Genomic DNA, 16,430 nt, shown 5'->3' with positions numbered 1-16,430 from the left:
ACGTAGTTGTTGAGAAAAAAAGTAATTTCCCACGAATTTGATTTCGAGACCTCAGAATTCAACTTTGAGGTCCCGAAATCAAGCATCTGAAAGCACACAACTTCATATGACAAGGGTGTTTTTTCTTTACTACGACGACCAATTAAGCTCAAATTTTCACAAGTTTGTTATTTTATGCATATCACCAAGTGAGCAGACTAGTCTTTGACAATTACCAATAGTGTTTAGTGTCTTTAAGTGCATTTTACAATGTGTGAATATTAGACAAAAGATCATTACAGTCGGTCAAAGTTTAAGATAACGCAGTTGGGAAAATGCAGCTCACTCAAGATGACAAGTAGCATTGCCATCTGGGAGTGTTCGATTTCGTAACAAAACTCTTTCCAAAAAAAAACTTCAACAAATGCAGCGATATCAAATTGAGAAATGCATACTTTTATTTGAGCTATTTTAAGTCACAAAGAAAACGTTTATGTGTTTGGTTGTTGGGTTTGTTTAAGTATTTTTTAGTGCATTACTGCAACGTTGGTGAAACACATGAAAGTAAACGATAGGCTTATTATAAGATATTTTATCTCATTAACTCGACTGACTTGTTGACATTAAAGGTAGGGCAATAAATTGGTATGTTGGAAAAGTATTTCCTTCAAATAAGCAAGATTGGTTTCATTTTTCTCCCAAAATATTTGAACCTGATAAAAGATTCATGTATGTAAATGTTTCTCAGACTTCTTTTTTTTTTCTTTTTTTCAATCGCTAGAAAAGCAGTTGGTACCCGCTGTTACCTCGCTAAACATGGAAGGATTCGACATTCTTAAAGGGAAGGTACACGTTTGGTAACTATTCAACTTAAAACTTACTTGGTAACGAGCATTGGAGAGCTGTTGATAGTATAAAACATTGTGAGAAACGGCTCTCTCTGAAGTAGCATAGATTTTGAGAAAGTGGTAGTTTTTCCAGAAGTCTTTAATTCCTATCTGCAGATTGTTTTTTCTCTCATCATTTTCTCGCAACTTCGATGACCAATTTAGCTATAATTTTCACAGGCATGTTATTTTATGCTTATGTTGGGAAACACCAAGTGATAAGACTGGTCTTTGACAGTTACCAAACATACCTTCCCTTTAATGAGAAAAAAAAAAACATTGTAACAATTTATTGTTGGTGTTTCTAAACGAGGATAGGCACTAAAAAAACTATATATTGCCCCACCTTTAGCTGAAACACATTTATCTCAGGTCACTTTAGCTTTGATAAAATTAGCGTTATATACAGAAGTGAATTTCAAAGCGGTGCTTTATCATATTGTTTTGTGTACATTAATATAAGTATAAAGTCAGTCACTACTCTGCGTCGAAAAGCATAACACAATACATAACATTTAAGAACATCGAATTGTGACAAAATTAATTGGCTCTGCGAAACTAATAAAGCTTTGTATTTTAAATAACAATACTAAAAACATAAGTTCACAAAGCCGTCTTCTTTGTAATGTATTTATCACTGTCGGAGGTGTTTGGTTTTTTTTTTTTTTTTTTTTTTTTTTTCTTTCTTTACTGGTAGCAAACTTGCCACTGTACGTCCTTGTCATGTCGTGTTCAATTTAGCGGTACTATTTGATACATTCTATACCGTATATGATGAAGTTTTCCTTCAAATAGTTTTCGATTATACAAAGTGCACTACTACCGTAAACGAGAGAGCACGACGGCCCACCAAACAAAAAGATCATATGGTCCCAAGAAGGCTAAATTTATTACTTAAAGAGGCGAAGCGCCTAAGGAGATTTACCGACTGATTCGTATCGAGGAGTCGATGGTTGCCGGACCGTCTTCGTAGACCGTTGAAGAGCTTATATGTCGGTAACGAGTAGAGCCGCTTGGAGACGTGGACCGTCATAGGTGGACCTCCGTTCCGCCGGCCGTAGCGAGGTGGGTCGGACAAGGGTCTTCTGTCTGCGAAATCAGAACATAAAATGTGAAAACTGATCAACAAAAGAAGACAATATTAATTTATATTGTTTTTAATAGATGTTAAATTTGCATCGGGGATAAAGAATATTAATTTTTGGTTTTTACCCATACACCAATGTGTGTGCTAGCACTGTATACTCAGTACTTCTCCGAGTCCAGTGAAAAATATCACAGGCATATTACTCGGGTGGGATTCGAACCCACGACCCTTGTAATTCTAGAGCAGTGTCTTACAAACTAGACTACAGAGGTTGCCCGGTCGCTAGAGGCAGTTCGAATCATACGTTTTGGCAGCGGGTGCCGCAACTATATAACAGATGTTAAATTTGCATCGGGAATAAAGAATATTAATTTTATATTGGTTTTACCCCTACACCGATGTGTGTTAGCACTGTATACTCAGTACTGTCCCGAGACCCGTGAACAAAAATCACAGGCATATTACTCGGGTGGGATCGAACCCACGACCTTTGCAATTCTTGAGCAGTGTCTTACCAACCAGAAAACAACTCGTTCGTGGCAGATCTGTTTTGAAAATCAGCGAAATCTAAGCCAAGTAATAGTTACATCCAAGTCTTAAATGGCGCATGTATCCACCAATAAGAGGAACACTTGTTTAAGACAAAGTTCGAAGTTTTTAAAAATCATAAGACCGGTTTATGTAGCACCTCATAATGGTTTTTGCGGCACACAGTCGGCTTGTTATGTTGACCAAATTAAAACGTTGCATGTACCAGACTCTTCTGTGGAACGCTGCCCGTCCAAATGTTAAATCAACGCAGATCCGAGGACCTCTTCGGTTCATTACTACCACTGCAAAATCTAGAGCAAGCTAGTCAAAAGTTGAGACCAATTAAGAACTCACTCCGCGGCAGCGAATTTAATAATGAGAAACCTCTCCATCCACCAAGTTGGTCCCGGCCGATGTTCGAAGTATTTCCGAATCGGGAAATCAACCCCGCGGCAGTAGAATACAAATTAATAGCAAGGCAAGTTCTGACATACCAACTTTATAGCAATAGTATATCTAGGTATTTTTGTATACAGTTATCGCAAACTGAATATACTCAGTCTCCTAATGATGACTAGAGCAACTAGTCGAAACGTCGAGACAAAAAAAACTGACACCGCGGTAGTACAGTTAATCACGATCCTTTAAGCTATAGTAGTAGTCCCAGCCTATTTTCTATACCATCCGCCCGGGTAATATACACATAATGAATGTTTATGAGTGCAATGGTGCGAATATGTTCATGAGTTGAAAGATGGAATGTTCTATTCAACGAGGCGGAGCCGAGTTGAATGGAACATTCCTGCTTTCAACGAATGAACATATTCGCACCATTGCACTCATAAACATTCACTATTTGTTTTATATAACATCCAAGTAGATCTTTGTCATTTTGATTGAAAGATACAACTTTCAAAACAAACAAAGCGTAGGCCTACGATTTTTTATTGTAGAAGTCGAATGCTAGTAATTTTACTAATGCCTTGCAGTAACACTGCTGTGTTACCAAAGACACGCGCACGCAGTGATGTTTTTACTCCGCTTTTTCGTTCCATCCGAAAAGTACCATAGACCTTATCGCAAATACCAATGCGCAAGCGCAGACTGTTGAATGAGGTGCATTGTGGGATATATATGAATCAAATGTTGCTACCAGCTAGACCACAATGCATCTAATTCCAAGCTTTACGCGCGCGCCCCAGTATTTGCGAAAAGGTCTATTGCACGCTGCCAGCGTGCAATGGTACTTTTCGGATGGAACAAAAAAGCACGGTGAGTGACTCAGCGTCCTCAGCGTGCAATGGTAATTTTATTTGCTATCACGTGACGGACAATCCTCCAATCAAATGGCAAGGATCTGTTTGGGTGTTATATAATAGTTAATAAGCAGGACAGTTCTTTTCAGAACTAATGAGAAGTCTCCCGAACCCCTGAACATCTACTCTGAGGTAGTAGAATAAAACAAGACAGTTCTCTAAGAACAAACTCTACCTGGCAAGTAAATTAGATACACATATGGTGTTACGGCAAACCAAATATATATTGATACCTCATCATGCAATGCCTCAAATCCTATTTATGAACTTTATTTGACACCTCTCACTACGATGCCTCAAAATCCACATCAACGCCAATAATATGCAGAACTTGGTCAAAATGGCAAAATGTTAAACAGTAAGCTCGTTAGATATTGACACCTGATTGTCAAAAACAATAACGAGTACTGTTTGGAAATAATATAATTCCCCTCTGCCTCAACCCTCAAACAAATAGAAAATGAAGATAGTTAGTGGCAGTGGACACTATTGGTAATTACTCAAAATAATTGTTATCATAAAACTTTTCTTGGTGACGAGTACTGGGGAGAGGTTGATGGTATAAAACATTGTGAGAAACAGCTCCCTCTGAAGTGACGTAGTTTTCAAGAAAGAAGTAATTTTCTACGAATTTGATTTCGAGACCTCAGATTTAGAACTTGAGGTCTCAAAATCAATCATCTAGAGGCACCAACTTTGTGTGACAAGGGTGTTTTTTTCTTTCATTATGATCTCGCAAGTTCGATGACCGAATGAGCTCAAATTTTCACATGTTTCTTATTTTATGCAAATGTTGAGATACACCAACTGTGAAGGCTAGTCTTTGACAATTACCAATAGTGTCCACTACCTTTAAGAAATAAAAAAAAAACACGTAAACGAAATGTCATACATTGTATTTTACTGATTAGTATAACAATCGAACGTTTGATTTTAAAATAAAATAAAAAGAGAGATTTTACTTCAAAATGAAAAACTTATTTACCAGAAATGGTATTTACGCGACTCTCCGAGAAACAACTCTCTGTGCTTCTAACTTTATTTTCTCAAAAACTTGACGACTAACGAAGCTGGAACTTATACGGGCAATTTATATGATATACATGTCTTGATCTACAAAGGTTATCAAACCATTTGAAAGGGTCTGGGTACTTTTTGAAGGACAAAAACATAATGTCCGCACATTAAACTTACACAATTTGAAGAAAATGATGGTAGAAAGCTTCCCAGAAAATATTACTTGCTGAGGTGATGAAGTTTTTGAGAAATGAGTAAAACAATGTCATGAACATAGTTTTCGTCTCAGTGATCATGAGACGAAAAATTTTCAAGCATGTAAAAACGTTTATTTTTTTTTTTTTCATGACATTGTTTTACTAATTTCAATAAAAAAAAACTACAGCACCTCAGCAACTAATATTTTAAAGTATGCTTTCTGCTATCTTCAAACGGTGTAAGTTTAATGGTAAGTCTGTTGACATTGTGTAATGCATATAGGATTTGAGGCATTGCGTGGTGAGGTATCAATATATATTTGGTTTGCGGTAACACCATGCACTGCAAATTTGTTGGTCGAAAAATGTGTTGGGTAAATGCATTACTAAACTGTTGGTCACAAATAATGGACGTTGGTTAAACAAAACCGTTGCCCAACACGCTTGGGCAAAGTTGACCAAATTATTGGTTAACTGGTTGGTCCAATGTATATGTTATTGTAGTTGGGCAAGATTTGCCCGAGAAGTTGGTCAAAACTACCACAGTAACCAATGGTGTTGTGCACAAAGCTTTCTGGTTGTTGGGCAAAGTTACCGGTGCGCAATATTGTAACAAAACTGTAATGATTTAGTATTAGTGTACATGTACATGTACAACGTTCGTACTGTGTAGTAGTGGTAGGCCTACACACACACACAAGCAACATCATGGCGGCTAGCTGTCAAAAATACTCTTCGAGATTGGAGAATGGAGTGCTTCTCTGAAACGTTATAGGTTAGATGCAAAAACAACCAATATTTAAAGGTTTACCCATAGAATACACTGATTAATGTGTAGGGACACAGTTTAGTTTTCAGAAGTAAAGCAGGACGGAGCTCACCGTGAATAGTTTGATGTTTACTCCCGTGTTGGGGGAAATGGCTGAACAGTCCGTTGTCGTTAACGATCGAAAGGCAAGGGTTAGATTAAATCCGTTGTGTTCCGGACTTTTTGATCGGGCTCATTTATCTCGACAAAATTATATAGACCCAATATAATTCGGAAATGGTAATTTTAAAAAAGCAAAAAAAAAAAAAAAAAAAAAAAAAAAGGGCAATGAACACTGTTGATTGCTGACTCTTTTACCAGGTTACTTCTAACATGATAAATTTATTTACCTTTAAATTGTGAGCTGTATAATTTGGGCCTTTGGGATTTGAGTATTAAGTTAAGAAATAAAATAATTTTTGCAACGCAGTATATAGTCAGAATTAGATTCTTTCAAAATGCATTTATTATCACACCAAGGGCATTTTACCGCACAACAGTTACTTGATTTCAAGACTACATACAACCCGTAAAAAGGTATTGTTATTATTATTGTTATTATTGTAACACGGGGAAAACAAGGACAAGTCATGCGGCTCGGGGCCAACGAAAGTAAACTCATTAACTTTTACTCGGAAGCAGGCTGCCCTGACGTGAGTATAAATTAACTCAAACCTCCATGTTCAACACAAAGGGCAGGGAATTGGAACCAACAGTGGCTGTTTTCACGACCTGCATGACATTATTTCAGGTTCAGAAATGATAATCCCCGTAGGAGCGATAAGTGCGTCTCGTAAACGGCTACCAGGAATTGTGTGGATGACTTTTTTTATTTATTTTTTATAAAAGGATGAACACAATTAGTTTTAAGGGTTTCAATAGATCAAATTTAATTTTCCTTTCAAAGATTGCTTGTCAAATATTTGTGGCGATGATATTATTTAACCTTAGTTTATTTTGCTTTCATCACGATGATTATGTTAACAATTCATGACAATAGAAGTTAGTCAGTCCGAGCAATTGACGCTTTCGGTGACTTAGAATTTTGTCACCTACATTGTAAGTTGTAACAGCCATTCCATGTAGACATTGGGTCGACCATCTGGCAGGCCGACCATGCGCACACACAAAATGGGCATAGCACATTATGATAATGCTGGCCGCCTGCACTGCAAAACAAGTTGGTCAAATCATTTTACCCAACAGTTGCCCAGCTTCCAGCAGATACAACAAAGCAGAAGTTGAAGCAGAAGTGAAGAGGAATGACTGGCTGAAAACATTATAAACTGCACATATCAGATGAATCCAGTGTTGACAGAGTACCGCAAATTACATGCCCTTTCCGAATTGAAGTTTTTGTTGCATCATATTTTACGTTAAAAAAAAGGGCCCTCATCTTCCTCTTTTTGGAAAAATCCGGACGATCAACGTTTTTTTTTTGTTTTTTTTTTTGGGGGGGCCTAACCAACAATTGAATAAAGGAGTAACCAACAAATAATCAATCATTGCTACTTTTGTTGGGAGCAACCTTTGCCCAACACGGTTGCCCAACGTTGGTTCAAATATCAACTGACTACATTATTGGGCAACATCTTAACCAACATAATGGTAAACAAACTTGCCCAACTATTGGTCAACAGTTATTGCCCAACTGTTGGGCAAAATGATTTGACCAACTTGTTTTGTTAAACTGTTTGCCCAACTATTGGATAAACGTTTTTGCCCAACCACTGTTGGTTAAGTTATGCCCAATTATGTAGTCAGTTGATATTTGAACCAACGTTGGGCAAAACAGTTGGGCAATTTTTGACCAACGGGATTTGCAGTGTGTGTGTATCTACTTGCCAGGTACAGAGTCTCCTTAGAGAACTGTCTTGCTTTATTCTACTGCCCGACTACATGTATCTACTCCGCGGCAGTAGAAAAAAAGCAAGACAGATCTATAAGAACAATCTCTACCTAGCAAACAGATACACATGGTGTAACCGTATTGTGTTAAAAAAAGTACCCGAATCCTCGAAACGTTTCTCCAGTACTTACCCGGTGGTGACGCCCTGGTACCGGAGTCAGACATCGCACTCGTGGCAGTTCCCATACTAGCCAAAAGCTGATCGCAAGCATTCTGCAAATAGGACGGTAATACTCTATTAGGCTGACAGAGATCCAATGTAGCCACTCCACTGGTTTGTTGCATTGTTCCGGGTGCGAAGGCCACCAGCACGGCAAAGAGAACAAACCAGGCCCAAGTCATTGGTGGGAAGCTACCCCTGAACCACATCACGGTCGTCTGAATCTCGTGTTTATGCTGAAAGAGTTTACAAGTCAAAAGGCCCCTGTTGGTGATGGTGATTGTGATGAGGACAGCACCGTCTGTGTTGTAAAGATATCTTGCCCCCACTCAACAAGTTTGAAGATTTAGACGAACCATTGGTGAAGTGGGCCAAATTGAACATTAGTACAACTATAATGTTACCCACTCGCCGGTACTTATGCGACGGGTCGGCGAGGAGGCCGGTTTAATACAGTTGGAGGATGTAAACTTGTACCTCACCACTTTTCTTTCCAACTTGTCTCCTAAGAATCTGACCAATGGCTGTGAAGATGATAACCCACGCACAGACATGTCAGTGTCATCTAACTCTGTGGGTGCACCGTACCTTCATACCGTCTGCAAACGCCTCTGTCATCGTCTGACATTTCCCTGGACATTTCCCTGGACAATTCATTCTTCCTGTTCCTTTCTTTCAGAAAGAAAAATAAAGATTATTTCCTCCATGTTTGTGTTTGAATGATGTTTTGAAACTGTGCTCCTCGATGAAGGCGCATTGTGTTGACGTAGATCAGATGCGAGTCTCGTGGTAATCTGGGATCCTGAAAAATAATCTTTGGAATTTTAATCCAAGGCTGAACAATGTGATTTTGTATATCTGCATTGTGATTGACTGATTTAAATGTCCAACTCAAGAAGAGAAAACAGCTAGAGTGACGCAAAATATAACCTAGAAAAGGAGCCTGGATCCAGGAAGATCTAAAACGGACTCAAATGTAATCCTTCTATAATGAAGACATTGTTGAATATGCAGGCGATACCGGGGTATCCAAAACAACTTGATGGCTTATGGATTTGATAACATTATTAGTATTTTGGAGTTGATAATAATAATAAATATATATTTAATGTTTAATGAATAGGGTAGATAGCCTTACCTTTCGATCCAAACCGGACCTTCTTCAGAGGCATAAACAAGTACAGACAATTACATATCCATTTATAGAAAAAAAAGGGAAAGGCATAAAAAACGGGAAAATTATAGATTTAATGTTTGGCAATGTTTGTTGTTGAGTAATGCCCCACATAATGACGCAAATGTGTGCGTCTGGTGTTAGTTTCAGTCGGGATTGAGCAAGACTTGTTTCAAAGAAGCCATGGATCGACTCAAGAGAAGACATAATATTCAGTAGTTTCATCGGTGCATGTCGCGGGCGTATTCGAACATCATTTGAGAACATGACCATATAAAGGCACTGAACGCCCTTTGGTAGTGTTGTCAAAGACCAGTAGTCTCACTTGGTGTATCCCAACATAAAGTTTTACTCAATTGGTCATCAAAGTATAGCAAGAGAATATTGGAGAAAGAAACACCATTTTGCGCAAAATTCATTTGTGTGTTTTGCTTCAGACTCAGAGGCCTAAAAAGGGGCCTCGGGCCCGAAGTCTTTTCCAGCCTATTTGAACAACAACAACAACACCAACACCAACACCAACACCAACACCAACAACAACAACAACACCAACAACAACAACAACAACAACAGTAAAACAACAACAACAATAAGTCAACAGCGGCAACATCAACACACACAGCAACAAAACTTTGAATTCTGTGCAAGCAGGAAGTTATACAGAAATCCTCTTTCCTCAAAATCGTAAAAAATCAGTATTTTTTTTACACGTATTAAGCCCATTACCATAGTAGAGATTATACGATTGTACGTGTTTATCAAAAATTGTTATAAAATTAATGCAAAATTGAGATTGTCCATCAACTTTAGTAACCACAACATTAGCATCATCTGGCGGGTGTTTTTGTCAGCATTTTGTAGATCCGTCTTTAATGACTATCAAGTATTGTTTAAGGAGGCTTAACGATAGAGGGTAAAAGTATAGGCTTTCTAATGTAACTCTCTTATTAAGTAACTCATCTGCATAACACATACATGGGAGCTTCAAACCTGGAGAGCGGGTTGAATGACTTTATCAACCTCAAAATATAAAAACTCCACTTCAACCTCCATTATGTATGGAGGATTGCTTTGGGTAGACGGGGGAACAAAGCATCAGCGGGTCTGTGCTGCAGATGAGGTCGTGGGTTAGCCGCGGCTTAGTGGTACCTGTTTAAAAGCTTTCACCTGAGGTCTCAGCGGAAATATACTGGGTGAATAGAAGTACAAAATATACTAATGTATTCCTTCATTATGGTGTGGTTTTGTGGGTTTCATTTTTTCATTTTTTTTTCTCGATGAGAGTAGCTTGGTGATTTCTCGTGGGAATTTATACGTTATTAAAATAATAATCACTGAAATGATATTAGCAACAATAAACCGCGTTTTAAGATGATGGTGACGCGCAGACTTATTGACAACGTCGGGTGAATGAGGGCAAGGCGACAAAAACAAAAATTATCGGGACTCTAGAGCTGTTGTTATTGTTATTATTCATAACAATCAGTTATAAATTAACCTTTAATTTTTGTTATGCGATTAATTTGACCAAGGTGGGATTAAGACCATGCAGTGCCCAACTTAATAAAGCCTCTAAGCACGAAAACTTGCTTTAGCACAAACAAAATTGCTTAGTAAAAATGGGTTACCAGACACCATTAGATTACAATCGCTGTGACTGGTACCTCAGGCATTTTTTTGCTTAGCCAAGAAATTTGCAAACGGATTTTTTTCTGCTTAACAGCTTTATGGAACTGGGCCATGTTGCTATGCATCGCTCACTGCGTCTCTGCATGCTCGTCACCCGGCCATTGGACCTCCCTGGTTCGGGGTTCAAATGTCACAGGACCGCAATAGTGAGAAACGAATTATCATTGCTATTAATAATAATAAAAATGTATACCAGAATTTTAGCTTTTTACTACTTTTGTAGTAAGTTTTTCAGTTGGGAAAAAATGTTGAGACAAAATAAATCACAGTTGATGCAGTTTTCAAACAGATTTGGGCGATATTGTCAGGGAGGAAATAAATCCAATTATGACATATGTAATGTTTTGTGTAGAAGATAGTCGATCAAAGAGAACAATGTATGTCAGTAAATGGTAATATTATTTAACTCGTAATGAACCCTTGATAGAAAAAAATAAAGGAACACGTAGCCTTGATCAAGGCGCTACAGCCAGCCGCGACCTGCAAAATCCCAGTCCCCGTCACTGAGTTCCGCCAGCGCACCCCATACATAACACAGTGCATAATAATAACTAGCGGGATGCCGCGCTTCGCGCGGCACCCCGCTAGGATATAAAAATCCTTTACACAAATATTTCGAAATGTGGGTGAGGGTGTTATACGCCTCTCTCAATATTTATGCATGGCGTCATAATTCTAACCCAAAATGAAGCTATTTCGCACGTCCACTACTACTTGCAGTGGCTGTACCCACCTCGTTTTGGGTTAGACAACGTACCTTATGCATCTAGAAACTATAAGGCTCCCCCGTGATCCTTTTAGGGGTCTAATATGTTGGGCCTCCCTAACGTTACACGTTTTTCAAATCAGCGTTGATAGGTGAAACTGACCGTTAGCCAGCAATAACTAAAGTTTCTTTTGTACTACACTACCAAAACTTTCTCCACACACTCAATATACATTCATAATGCTTGCATTTCCTTTTTAAAAAACATCGTCAAAAATGACATTTTTACGTCCCACGATACATAGCGTTGCTACAGCACTATAAGTAAAGCGAGTTTTTGGAACATGCTGTGTGCCACAAATCTAATTTATCTACTGTTTTTTTTCGGGGGGGGGGGCGGGGGTGGTAAGAGCGTAGGCCTCTTTTTAGTTTATTCTCATCTGAATTGGTCCTGTAAACTTTCTGGTCAATAGGCTGCATGTATAACGGGAGCACTTAACGTGAACGTCAAAAAAGTGTTTTGCAGGCAGAGATGCCAAGTCCAGAGGCTAGCTATGTGTGAGATTTTTCAAAGCTCAACCCCCATCCCCCCGGAAAAAAAATTGCCAGTTTAAGAAGGCCTTTTTAAATCGCCGCCCAACCTTTTTTTTTTTTTTTTTTTTATAAATAAATAAAACAATGTGAAATTTAATTGTGGACAAAAAGTGTTTCAAAATGCATCAAAAGCCTCCTCAGAATAATTAAAACTCACTTGAGGTACACAGGAGATGTTGATGGTTAATGTGGAGGTTCGATTGTGTCAGATTATATCCTTCCAAACTTGAAAAAAATAGACTAAAAATGATGTCCAAAATCAATCGCTCACTTCTTCTGGCTGTTGTGTCTTCGCTAGTGGAGCGCATTTCAACGAATTTGCTAAAAGAATCGGAACAAACTTGTGCGCAATAAGCGTTTTGCGCTCTGCCGAATTTGAGCTGAACCTACTGGATGAGCAAAAGCGTGCGCAATCTGCAAATTTGCGCTCTGTTTGTACACATTTTGTACAAAAAATGTCGTTAATTTTTTTCCCGATCTCGCCCCAATAATGGTTGATGTGCGTGTGAGCGTGAGACAGAGCCCAAATGCGTGAGTCTCACGCCTAATGCGTGAGACTTGGCAGGTCTGGTTTTGTTTTATTGTCACTTTGGGCTTATTGCATCTCGCGAAATTTGAACGACAAACGACACAATTTCTGACCGCGTTCATGTTCACGCTGCTCTAGGAACAAACCTCCATACATCCCATATCTCTGGAACCCTATATCGTACAAACTAAATAAAAACGATACACTCGTCCCCACTCCTTAATTTTCTCTAACTTATTTCACTTTCAGAAAGCATGTCAAGTCATGTTTAGGGTTTGTTACGTCCAGTTTGGGTCAATAGACAAACTCCTAAAAATGTACGCCATTCAGCCGCACGAGGTCTCTTTTGTTAATATTATCTCCATCAGTAACCAACCCGACGGGCCGATGGCTAAATTAATCTTCATAATGGATTCGGCAAAATGTACATTCTGAGACCTGACCGACACACTGCTCTAACCAATTTTGTGAATGGACTTATTCAAAAGGAAACTTAATGTCGTTTTGCTTAACAACTTTGACCAAATGCAAAGCAAAGTTCTTTTTTTTTACAGCTTCAAAACAGCCTTTGACGTGTGTGTATAAGTTTCACCATAGAGTAAGGAATGGTTTCACAATTCTACCGCCATGGTTAAACTCTGAAACTGCAACATTATACCTCCATGAACAGACCGTATTCTAAAACGGTATTCATGTACCCATTTGAGTTTACTGGCAAAAGGTCCAAGGTCGCCACCCACTGTCAACCTAAAGTGGTCCCACGGCGACCTTCTTCACCAAGCAACAGGTGGCCTGTCTCAAACCAGACAACACACCACTCACAATACACTGACCAGAATGGCTCTTTGTGTAAGCCCCCCCCCCCCACCCCCAAAATGTTATTAATTGTAAAGTTCCCTTAGACACCTTCCAACCTATAGCCGGCCCTACCCAATGTTTCCAAATTATTAAGCTTCCGTTTGATCCCATCCTTGTTCATCATGATAATTCTCATGCCGTTTGGAAGTGAATGCTTTTTTATAAATATTCTCCATTTAATCTTTTCAACAAATGAGTCACCCGCAGAAGGATTTCTAGGAAGTCTGATAACAACGTCGACCAGTGGTTGACACATGGTCACCTGCGAAACATCAATCTACGGTACTTAATCCATTCAATGCAAATTCGGTCAAATTCGTGAGATTGGTTTCGGATTTGTCCTGGCACCCAGCCTCTTCGACCCTTTCGACCCTGCGCGGCAATGAATGGACCAATCCGGAGAACCATGCTCAGTACAACACGAAAGTAACCTGACCAAAAAGGGCGGATCGAATGGCGGGTGGGCGTTCAAGGGGCAATGAATGAACCAATCCGGAGCACCATCTGCGAAACACTGTCCAATGAGTCGCCTGTCAGAAAGATTTCTAGGAAGTCTGGTAACAACATCGACCAGTGGTTGACGCACGGTCGCCGCCCAAACTTCCTCCAATCACATGACTTGTAAGTGCGAGTTTGGATCCGGGTTTTGCAGACTTGCAACCCGACGTCTGAAACCACACAAACGTATTGAATTCCACACAAACAACCGTGTTGGATTCCACAAGGATGCCATACCACTGGACCTTCTAATTTTCAATCCAAGATGGCGCAGGTTACGCTTTTAATAGTATAGATACGTGTACAGCGTATGTACACACACATACCTACTGTATGTATGTACATTACATGTACCATCTGTATGGTACACGTACGGTACATCATGAGTACTTTCTAAGTAGCCACGTGTGCGAGGTTGAAAGTAGAAAGACACGACCGTACTCACGACTTCGCTATACTGTTCTCACTGTACAATGTACTGCACATACAATGTACTGTATACATGTACATTGTTCGTGTATGCACAGCGTGCAGACTGCCGAATCGCGCCGGGCCGGGGCACACTACGCCAACAGCCTTGAGTCAAGGCTACTACCAAGGCCGCTTAAAAATCATTTTTTCATTTGAATAAGTTCGAGACATTTAATACAAGTCTTAATCCCCACTGTTGGTACAGCTAATCACATTGTTATCGCGAAGATTGGCGTAAACATAATTTATACATTGAAATGTACAGCTTCTACAACTCTACAGGGATAGAAATACAACTCAAATAAATGTGTTATTCTATGTATTAATAGCTCTTTATACATTGTGTATGTTTTATGGAAAGAATAACCTTCAAATATAATTGGCTTAAAGCCCGGTTCTTCTCGCAAATGCGAATGCAATAATGATTGTTGACGTCTCATAACTCGCAACGACTAGTTCACAATCATGTGGGTTGAACTCTGCTCAACTCCTGCGAAACGTTCGATGCGAAAACAGCACGGCGACGTCAACATTCACTTTCGAATTCACATTGGCAGGAAGTATGAACCGGGCTTATCATGTTGTTGGTCTCCCCACTGGACTGGTTGCTCAAGCCTTCGCTCAGACTTCGACACTGAGACCTTTTTAACGCTGTCACCACCTTGGTCATGTTCCCTGTTTCCAATAATAGCATCAATGCTAACATTCATTGCGCATGGCACCAGACTATTATTTCGTCCAGCCTCAGTTTGGTTACAATGAGTTAGAATGGAGTAAAATCAAGATGACCACGCCGTGATAAAGGTCTATACTCGACTCATGGAACCTAACTCGGTATTGTTTCTCAAGTCTGCATCAAGTAGCACCTTTTCTCAATTTACTCCTCTTATCTCAATTACAGATCAAATGTATTTATACTCAATCTAACGTGCTGTGTTCTTGATTTCGAGGCGCTATGCCTGGCCTTGTACGTATTGCCTGATTAAGGTATTACCGTTAATCCCGAACAGAACATGAACTACCTGTCTTAAAATAAGATTGAAAATGTCAGGATTTGAATCGAAGTATTACACTTATTGTTACTTCAGTCACAATTTCATATAAAACAAACTGTTTGAGTCGGGCCACCCTAAATGAGGAATCTTTTCCATTCAAATTAGCTCAATAGTAAGAAGGGGAAAAAAAAGAGAAAAAATAACAATTGTGTTTTTTAGTTTCTGATTCTAATCCCGAGAGACTATTGGGAAGCCTGTGCTCTCCAGACAAAATCAAATCTCAATAATTATTTATTTAAATTCTGAACATTTTTTTTTTTTTTTATCAGAACTATCAACTGGAGACTGATTTGAAAGTTTTTGGCGTGAGGTTTGCAGTGATGGTGAACTATAATTCTGATGAGTTGGTGAGTTCCAATTTGTTTTCTTTTTTCTTGGTGTTCCATGTTTTTATCGTAGGTCTTTCGTGGCCTTTCTTCCGTTTTTTTTTTTCTTTTTTTTTTTTTTTGTAGATATATATTCTTAACATATTTATTGTAATGTTTGTAATTCAAATGTAATTCAGCTTTTTGCTGTGACTTTTGAAATGTTTTTAATAAACCAATAATAAACCAATGCTGCTCAATGGTGAAGCAAGGGGATTTCACAAAGAGTTAGGCCTAGTCTTATCTCGAGTTAGGACCAGTTACTCGTCCTAAGTTAGGACTATCCATGCAATTTGTATATCTCCTAGGACAAGTCCTAAGTTAGGACTAATCCTAACTCTTTGTGAAATCGACCCCTGGTCTTGGTTGTCCCATCACGTGTTTCATGCCAGAAACCAGTTTCAACACGTCTGCCAGACGGAAAATTAACATGGCCTGAATTATTCAAAAGAGGGCGCTATTGAATTTAACTTTCTAACATCTCAAGGGGACAGAATCTCCTGACACATCGTCAATAAACAAACCAAAGAGAAAATAATTTACCATTCACGCTTTGCATAACTTTATTTAGACAATCAGAAAGCAATTATAAGTACTGTT

The 16,430-nt window shown here is 38.9% G+C and overlaps 1 protein-coding gene across 1 annotated transcript; it reads right to left on the bottom strand.

Moving 5' to 3' along the window:
• Positions 1-1,600: 1,600 nt before the first annotated feature.
• Positions 1,601-8,171, bottom strand: LOC139935406 (uncharacterized). The gene is made up of 2 exons (XM_071929975.1): positions 7,863-8,171; positions 1,601-1,955 (listed from the first exon to the last, which is right to left on the bottom strand). Exons 1-2 carry the CDS (start codon positions 8,098-8,100, stop codon positions 1,729-1,731), a joined length of 465 nt encoding a protein of 154 aa, XP_071786076.1. The 5' UTR covers positions 8,101-8,171; the 3' UTR covers positions 1,601-1,728.
• Positions 8,172-16,430: the final 8,259 nt, after the last annotated feature.

Source organism: Asterias amurensis, chromosome 3 (assembly GCF_032118995.1).
Source record: "Asterias amurensis chromosome 3, ASM3211899v1".
Classification (NCBI taxonomy): Eukaryota; Metazoa; Echinodermata; class Asteroidea; order Forcipulatida; family Asteriidae; genus Asterias; species Asterias amurensis.
This window is presented reverse-complemented; position numbering and strand designations above follow the sequence as displayed.